Raw genomic sequence first — 10,000 nt, forward strand, 5'->3', positions numbered from 1 at the left:
TTGTGATTATTATTATTATTATTATTATTATTTTCTTTCGGGGGTAGATTACGGGAGTGTTAGATTTTAATTGTATGATTCCGTTTTTTCACGTTCAGTCCCCCTACCTCCATTTCCCCCCCTTCGCGCATTTTCTCTCTCTTACTGCTTCCACTTCCCCCCTCGCGCAGTCTCCTTCTCTCTCACCGCCTCCACTTCCCCCCTCGCGCAGTCTCCTTCTCTCTCACCGTCTCCATTTCCCCCCTCGCGCAGTCTCCTTCTTTCTCACCGCCTCCTCTTCCCCCGCAGGTCCTCCGCACCATCGAGAACCAGTCGCCCATCTACAACGAGCTGATGAAACGTGGAGCCAAGCTGAAGTCTAACCCCAACGCCCCGTCCTTCCTGGAGCGCGAGATTGCCAAGCTGGAAGAGACGTGGAAGGACACCAACGAAAAGGCTCAGCAGCGTATTGAATTACTCAATGGTGCGCGATGCTGGACTTTCTTATCCTTGTTTCTTGTCAATTTGTACTACTCGGTATTTCTTACTTTTTTGGTGTTTTTCATCCATTTATTATAGTTCTCTATGTCTTTTTTTGATGTTTTTCATCCACTTACCTTTCCTTTTTATCCTTATATTCTACTATTACTTATTGTAGTTCTCTTCGTCTTTAAATTTGTGTCTCCTTACTATTGGCTTTTGTTTTCTTCTGTATTCGGTCCTCAGCTCTTAGTGGTCTTGTTCTTTAAAGCTATAAATCATATACCTAAACTTTATGTCACAAGGTGTACGGCTTACTTCACTTCCGGAGGATAATGGTTATTCCCCATCCCAGTCTTCATCATCCCAATCAATATTTGAATCCCTAAACCTCTGCTAAACTACGTTTAAATCTCAACAAAGCCTCCCTCTCCCTCTCCCAGGCACATTCAAGGACTGGGAGGTGTACGAGCAGCAGCGCCAGGCCATCATGGCTCCTCTGGACACCCTGGAGGACCAGTTCAAGACCTACAAGAAGATCTACGACCCCAAGAAGGGCTCGGACTGGCTGGAGAGGAAGAAGAAGAAGGCCGAGGAGAACAAGAAGGTCGCCCTCGAGATCTACGAGGTGATCAAGAAGTGCTTCGCCACCATCATCTCTCTCGCCGGCGAAGACAAGAGGGAGTTCATGGAGAAGGAGATCATCGACATCGACGAGAAGAAGCAGATCGTCGACAAGGTGGACAAGGCGCTCACTGACCTCACCGAGTTCAACCAGAGGCTCCATAAGATGGTCAGCCAGCTGGCCGAACTCAGAGCCTGGATGACTCCGGCTGGGGAGAAGCTCAACTTTATCACCTCCTCCGTCGATCTCTCGCCCGAAGACCGCGTCAAGGAAATCTTTGACCTTCAGGGACAGGTGCGACGAGGAACAGTCAGCTTGTTGAGCGTGTCGAATGTTTTTTTTTCTTGAGGCTTTAAGGATATCGAAATTTAGAAAACCACTAACAATTCCAGCGAATTAAAAGGAAATCGCTATCCCCCTTAATATAATGGAAACAAAAGAGTAAGAGGAACATAAGGTGAAGTTCGGCAATAAACTCTCGATTCCCCTTTCAGGTTAACGAAAGGCTGCCAGTCTTGGAACCTTTAGAAGCGGAAGTCCACGCCCTTTTGGACGGTAAGGAAGGGATCGAATCACCGGCTTGAGCTTGGGATATTCATGCACCGAAATCTGCAATGTTTTTTCTTAAGTCGATATCCAGATTTTTTTTTTTTGCAACTGCTTTGAAGGCATCCGACCATCGGACCTGCTTGCAGTATGGTTGTGGATTGTGCATTGATCACATTAGGCCTATTTTGCACGAATAATTAGATTCGGATGAGCACTTTTCCACACTCGGAGAATATATGACATTCAAAATATTATTCAAGTCATATGTCTACAGCAGACTTCCATTGGCGTTTGGAAATTAACATCTACTCGCAGTGACAGTGTTTGCATGAACTGCTCTCCGGGTGGTGTCGCCTTTGAGTGCTTGCGGCTAAGTTTCTCACAGTAAACATCCCTCTCCATGTTCCATCATTATTTATGCATTATGATTTGATTTTGATTGAGTAATTTAACATCATTATTCTGTTGCTATGTGGATTTTACATTGTTAATCTTCTTTTTTTTTTATCTGACATTTCTAACTGCATTTAACCTCCTTTTTATAAAAAAAAAAAAACTAAAGTACCTTATGATTATGTTTTTATTTTTTACATTTTCTTAACAATAGATTTTTTTCTCCTTAAGTAAGTATATAGACATTTATTTTGTTGTAATCTCTAAATCTCCTTTAACTCCTAAAATCTCCTAAACTTATATATGCACCCCCCCCCCCCCGTAAACTAACGTGCTTTTCCTTACCATATTTTTTTTTCATTTCTTTCACATCATGCGCTGCCTCCTCATTGCCGTGTGTGTATATGACGGTCTCTTAAACTGCAACAGTTCCTGGTAAGTAGTACAGTGTACCAACATATTCACATTACTACATTATTACCCCCCTCTTTTAAAAGTCTAGATTTATAAAGGGACACTTTGGTAATTAAAAGATCAATATATATTTAATTTTCGAGAAAAAAAAAAAGATAATTAAAATGGCCCTCAACTACCTGTAGGACATCAACTCATCAGTCAAGCAATATTTTCATAAAACTTACATGGAATATATTTGCTTTTAGCTTGGTTTTGCTTCTCTATCTCTATACATATATAATCATCATTTGCTGCCGGTAAGTCGTGGCCTTGGTAATTAATGAGAGTAAAGGTAAAAATAATTAATGAAATAAAAAGCTAATGAGTTATGTGTGTTTTGAGTAGACTGTTTAACTGTTAACTGTTATGGTGACGGTGGGATGACAATAACCCAGAATTATTTGCTTGGTACAACAACCACACTCACAACACAGGAAAAAAATGTCCCTAATATTTCGCTAAAAACTGATATGATAGTATTATAATCTAAAAGCATACTCATAGGCTTATATATAAGTGATTCGTGTTTCTTATAAAAAGCTGTTTGAATTTTTTTGTTGTTGTATTCGAAATGTAGTCAATTTTTATACAGTGTTTTTATATAGTGTTTTTTTTTTGTTAAGAGGACTATTTCTTCGGCATTTTCTGCCAAGTTTGAACCTTGTTGATATAAAATATACAACAATTTATGATATACAACATATATGACATATACGCACTTTATTAAGCCCTGTCTAGACATTTTTTTTTTTTTTAAATAGCTTTGTATCTGGTAATGTAGTAGTTTGTAAACCACATATTTTGAGTAGCTATAAACCCGAATTTAAAGCATTAAACTCCCAGTTACTAGCGACTGACATAGCATCCTGGTATCTTCTCTGTATGTGAATGCATTTTGACGTTGTTGATTTTTTTCTCTCCTCCCCCCCTCCTTTTCTGTCGATGCTTCGCCCCCTGCCAACTTCCCAACTGTCCATTGAATGATTATCTGGACAAAATAAAATGTATCAGCTGTTGACGGTAAGTGAAATCTGACGTTGCGTTTTCAGATTTTTTTTTTTGTGTTATGGTTTTGTGTGCTAGAATGTTCTTCGACCGGAACATGTCGTGTTAATATGCATATATACATATATATGATAGAATTTCATCCTGTCATTATGAAGATTATATCATTCATTTTTTTTTTTCATCCGAAAATGGGTGCATATGCTCGTGATTTTTTTTTCAGAACCTTTCGTATTTTTGTTACTTCTTTTCGTTTTATTTCGTGCTTGTATTTTTTAATTACTTGAAAAAAAACTTAGATTTCAAAATTTTCTGATATTGTCTTTGTATACATATTTTTTTAAAATTTTCTTTTCTTTAATTTTTTTTTCTTTTTACTCAACAATTTTACTCTAGTTTCCATCCAAGAATCATCACGATACAACCACGTAACTCTCTCTCTTTTTTCTCTCTCTCTCTCTCTGTCACGTCTCCTGTCATGCACGAATTCCTCATGACTCACTGTGTCTCCCTTTTTCCATATCTTGCGGTCGTCGCTGGCTTCGTCATCAACAGGAGAAGGTTAGTTGGCTGTTAGCTTTTTTTGATGGTTTACTGTAGTGTTTTGTGAATGTTGTGATGAGCGAGAAGGAGGAGGAGGATACAAAGAAAGGAAAAAATCTAAATGCCTTGGTGCTTTTGCATTATTAAGGTCCAAGGCAATTTCTCTTCCAGGAACGTCTACTTTGCTACTATATCTTCTTTATAGATACACACACACACACACACACACACACACACACACACATATATATATATATATATATATATGTATAGATGTTTATATGTATATATGTATATATATGTATATGTATATATATACATATATATACATACATACATATATATATATATATATGTCATACTATACTATAAATCAAATTAGACATTACGAAGATACATGTTGACAAAAGTGACAACATAATATTTCTTGAATTTAGGGATATACATGTATATTTATACGAAAGTGAAACCAGTCACGGTAAAACATGCTCTCTGTGTACACTTTTAAAACCCAGTACACTCTCTCTTACTAGGGAAGAAAGTCTTTTTTTTCCCCCATAACACAGAAGTCTCTACCCCCCCCCCCCCACCACCATCTCTGCTGAAGACGACCTAAATCTCTTCACCTTTTCAGTCTTGATATCAACTGCTCATTCGCTCTGGATGGATATGGGCTGAGGACGAGAAAAATAAAGAAAATTCAGTAAGATTTGTCTGTCATGCTAAGCTTCTGAAAACCAATTTTATTTTATATATTTTTTTCTAATTCGATTTTTTTTCGTTTTAATCTTGACATCTTGGCCGTTCTTTCGCAAATGGATATTCTTTTGTTTTCCTTTACGTTATTCCTCTCACATATTTATTTTTTTGTTCTTTTCTTAGCATGAAACGCAGTTACTGATCAACCATTTTATAATAATCTGCGCTTGTGAATACTATCATTATTATTGTTATTATTTTCCTCTGGGTGTTCTATGACTGTCGATTTCGTTAACTTCCTTATTTTTTGGGCAACAATCAGATTTTGATTATAATATACCAGTAATAATAATAAAAAAACAGCTGGTTTTGAGACCTCAAACTAACGTATTGCAAATCCCCCCCCACCCCCCCTTTTTGCAATCCTGCCATTGGTTACTCGGCACCAGATCCCCCTCCCCCCCCTTTTTTTGCAATCCCGTGTGTTGTCTTGCATTTTTTGCAACACCTGCAACCACCTTGATTTGGATCTTCTCTGGGAAATTAATCTCTGGTGTTTTACATATTCTCTAATTAATATGAATTTTAGCGATTTGTTCTCTTATCAATTTGCTGATTGAAGGAATATAAAAACCAAAGTTTTTAACAACAAGAGAAGGGAAGGAATTATCTTTGCTGTTTATTCATTTATTTACTTTCTTCCAGTTAGATAGATAGATAGATAGATAGATAGATAGATAGATAGATAGATAGATAGATAGATAGATAGATAGATAGATAGATAGATAGATAGATAGATAGATAGATAGATAGATAGATAGATAGATAGATAGATAGATAGATAGATAGATAGATAGATAGATAGATAGATAGATAGATAGATAGATAGATAGATAGATAGATAGATAGATAGATAGATAGATAGATAGATAGATAGATAGATAGATAGATAGATAGATAGATAGATAGATAGATAGATAGATAGATAGATAGATAGATAGATAGATAGATAGATAGATAGATAGATAGATAGATAGATAGATAGATAGATAGATAGATAGATAGATAGATAGATAGATAGATAGATAGATAGATAGATAGATAGATAGATAGATAGATAGATAGATAGATAGATAGATAGATAGATAGATAGATAGATAGATAGATAGATAGATAGATAGATAGATAGATAGATAGATAGATAGATAGATAGATAGATAGATAGATAGATAGATAGATAGATAGATAGATAGATAGATAGATAGATAGATAGATAGATAGATAGATAGATAGATAGATAGATAGATAGATAGATAGATAGATAGATAGATAGATAGATAGATAGATAGATAGATAGATAGATAGATAGATAGATAGATAGATAGATAGATAGATAGATAGATAGATAGATAGATAGATAGATAGATAGATAGATAGATAGATAGATAGATAGATAGATAGATAGATAGATAGATAGATAGATAGATAGATAGATAGATAGATAGATAGATAGATAGATAGATAGATAGATAGATAGATAGATAGATAGATAGATAGATAGATAGATAGATAGATAGATAGATAGATAGATAGATAGATAGATAGATAGATAGATAGATAGATAGATAGATAGATAGATAGATAGATAGATAGATAGATAGATAGATAGATAGATAGATAGATAGATAGATAGATAGATAGATAGATAGATAGATAGATAGATAGATAGATAGATAGATAGATAGATAGATAGATAGATAGATAGATAGATAGATAGATAGATAGATAGATAGATAGATAGATAGATAGATAGATAGATAGATAGATAGATAGATAGATAGATAGATAGATAGATAGATAGATAGATAGATAGATAGATAGATAGATAGATAGATAGATAGATAGATAGATAGATAGATAGATAGATAGATAGATAGATAGATAGATAGATAGATAGATAGATAGATAGATAGATAGATAGATAGATAGATAGATAGATAGATAGATAGATAGATAGATAGATAGATAGATAGATAGATAGATAGATAGATAGATAGATAGATAGATAGATAGATAGATAGATAGATAGATAGATAGATAGATAGATAGATAGATAGATAGATAGATAGATAGATAGATAGATAGATAGATAGATAGATAGATAGATAGATAGATAGATAGATAGATAGATAGATAGATAGATAGATAGATAGATAGATAGATAGATAGATAGATAGATAGATAGATAGATAGATAGATAGATAGATAGATAGATAGATAGATAGATAGATAGATAGATAGATAGATAGATAGATAGATAGATAGATAGATAGATAGATAGATAGATAGATAGATAGATAGATAGATAGATAGATAGATAGATAGATAGATAGATAGATAGATAGATAGATAGATAGATAGATAGATAGATAGATAGATAGATAGATAGATAGATAGATAGATAGATAGATAGATAGATAGATAGATAGATAGATAGATAGATAGATAGATAGATAGATAGATAGATAGATAGATAGATAGATAGATAGATAGATAGATAGATAGATAGATAGATAGATAGATAGATAGATAGATAGATAGATAGATAGATAGATAGATAGATAGATAGATAGATAGATAGATAGATAGATAGATAGATAGATAGATAGATAGATAGATAGATAGATAGATAGATAGATAGATAGATAGATAGATAGATAGATAGATAGATAGATAGATAGATAGATAGATAGATAGATAGATAGATAGATAGATAGATAGATAGATAGATAGATAGATAGATAGATAGATAGATAGATAGATAGATAGATAGATAGATAGATAGATAGATAGATAGATAGATAGATAGATAGATAGATAGATAGATAGATAGATAGATAGATAGATAGATAGATAGATAGATAGATAGATAGATAGATAGATAGATAGATAGATAGATAGATAGATAGATAGATAGATAGATAGATAGATAGATAGATAGATAGATAGATAGATAGATAGATAGATAGATAGATAGATAGATAGATAGATAGATAGATAGATAGATAGATAGATAGATAGATAGATAGATAGATAGATAGATAGATAGATAGATAGATAGATAGATAGATAGATAGATAGATAGATAGATAGATAGATAGATAGATAGATAGATAGATAGATAGATAGATAGATAGATAGATAGATAGATAGATAGATAGATAGATAGATAGATAGATAGATAGATAGATAGATAGATAGATAGATAGATAGATAGATAGATAGATAGATAGATAGATAGATAGATAGATAGATAGATAGATAGATAGATAGATAGATAGATAGATAGATAGATAGATAGATAGATAGATAGATAGATAGATAGATAGATAGATAGATAGATAGATAGATAGATAGATAGATAGATAGATAGATAGATAGATAGATAGATAGATAGATAGATAGATAGATAGATAGATAGATAGATAGATAGATAGATAGATAGATAGATAGATAGAGAGATAGAGACAGTTAACAGTTAAATAAAAAGATAGAGATAGAGAGGAAAAAAAAAAAAAAATCCCCACACAGCTTCCCTAACCCCTTTCCTCTCCCTCTTTTTCCCTCGTCGCCGCCTTCAGACCTTCGAAGTCGCCTGCCAGGAGAACAGGGCGAAGCTCGACGCGGCGGCCGAGTCGAGGTCCAACATGGAGAAGTGCACGAAGGAGGACAACGAGGTCGAGACTCTCACCAACCGCTGGGACGTCGTGAAGAAGACGGCCGACGAGCGGGTTAAAAAGGTGAGGAGCGGACGGAGGGTCGAGGGCGAGTTGCAAGGGTCGAAGGGCGAGGGCATGCAAGGGTCGAGTGGGAATTGCAAAGATATGGATATTCAGCAAGTTGCAAGGAGAGGGATATATATATATATATATATATATATATATATATATATATATATATATATATCAGAGAGAGTGAAAGAGAGAGAGAGAGAGAGAGAGAGAGAGAGAGAGAGAGAGAGAGAGAGAGAGAGAGAGAGAGAGAGAGAGAGAGAGAGAGAGAGAGAGAGAGAGAGAGAGAGAGAGAGAGAGAGAGAGAGAGAGAGAGAGAGAGAGAGAGAGAGAGAGAGAGAGAGAGAAGAGAGAGAGAGAGAGAGAGAGAGAGAGAGAGAGAGAGTATGAACAGATGGACAAAAATATTATTTTGGAAATGACAGTGACTGGGAGATGACAATGCATGCCTTTTGTATTCTATTGAAAATATAAATTATAGATAAGGAAATAGAAATAGTTAAGATATGAGTTTGTAAAGAACATGACGGAAAAGAAGAAAAAGAGTTTACATGTACTGAAGAGAAAAGAAGAAGAAGAAAAAATAATAGAAACAAAACTTGAAAATAAAAGCTAAGATAGTTAAACAATAAAAGTGAGATCGATGTGCCCATAAAATTCAACATGTAAGGAAGAGAACGGAAGGAATGAAGGAATGAATGAGAGAGAAAAAAATGAGTAAATCCTGATACATACCCTCTCTTCAACATTTCAAGAAATTAAGCACCGGCGTCAATATTGACTTGCTAACGTGTAAATATTGTGGCGAGAAATTGAAGGATTGCATCAATATTGACGTTGTAGTAGAGACCATGATCATTAATTGCAACCTTGCCAAGGAAAAGGTGGAAGTGATAGTCAATAGTCAGTAGAGAGCGTGAGTGTAATATAAAATCATTGGTGGTCATATACATTCATATATATATATATATATATATATATATATATATATATACACACACACATTGATTATTGGTTCCTCAGTTTATGCTGTTTTCTAATTCTAATCTTTATCTCTTTCTCCCTCTTCTCCCTCCTTGATATTATCCTCTGCCTTGTCTACCACTTGCTGTCTCCCTTTCCCTTCTCATTCCCACTTTCCTGCCTCCCCTTCCCCCACTTCTTCCTCCATCCCTTTCCCCCTCCCTGTACCTCCATCTTCCATGCTCTCTTCTCCCTCCATTCCCTCCTCTCCCCTTCCTCTTCTTCTCCTATTTTCCTTCCACTTCTTTTCTCCCCCTTCCCCCTTATCACCCTAACACCTTCTCCCTTTCCCCATATCTTCACCCTTGCTCATACCTCCCTCCTTTCCCCTTTCCCCCTCCACCCCTCCTTTCCCCCAACCCCTTCTCCCTTTCACCCTTCTTTCCCCCTCCACCCTACTTTCCCCCAACCCCTTCCCTCTTTCCCCCAACCCCTTCTCCCCTCCCCCTCCCCCTTT

At 35.1% G+C, this 10,000-nt stretch overlaps 1 protein-coding gene across 1 annotated transcript in view; it reads left to right on the forward strand.

Annotated features, from left to right (window-relative positions):
* Positions 1 to 10,000, forward strand: part of LOC125042333 (muscle-specific protein 300 kDa-like) — a 30,091-nt gene that overhangs the window by 18,661 nt on the left and 1,430 nt on the right. The window contains exons 4-10 of the mRNA XM_047637868.1: positions 289 to 463; positions 903 to 1,378; positions 1,579 to 1,639; positions 2,456 to 2,461; positions 3,494 to 3,502; positions 3,884 to 3,915; positions 8,296 to 8,529. Of these exons, the coding sequence (XP_047493824.1) occupies positions 289 to 463; positions 903 to 1,378; positions 1,579 to 1,639; positions 2,456 to 2,461; positions 3,494 to 3,502; positions 3,884 to 3,915; positions 8,296 to 8,529 (993 nt within the window). The remainder of the gene's footprint in view (positions 1 to 288; positions 464 to 902; positions 1,379 to 1,578; positions 1,640 to 2,455; positions 2,462 to 3,493; positions 3,503 to 3,883; positions 3,916 to 8,295; positions 8,530 to 10,000) is intronic.

The sequence above is a fragment of the Penaeus chinensis genome, chromosome 32 (assembly GCF_019202785.1).
Source record: "Penaeus chinensis breed Huanghai No. 1 chromosome 32, ASM1920278v2, whole genome shotgun sequence".
NCBI classification, from domain to species: domain Eukaryota; kingdom Metazoa; phylum Arthropoda; class Malacostraca; order Decapoda; family Penaeidae; genus Penaeus; species Penaeus chinensis.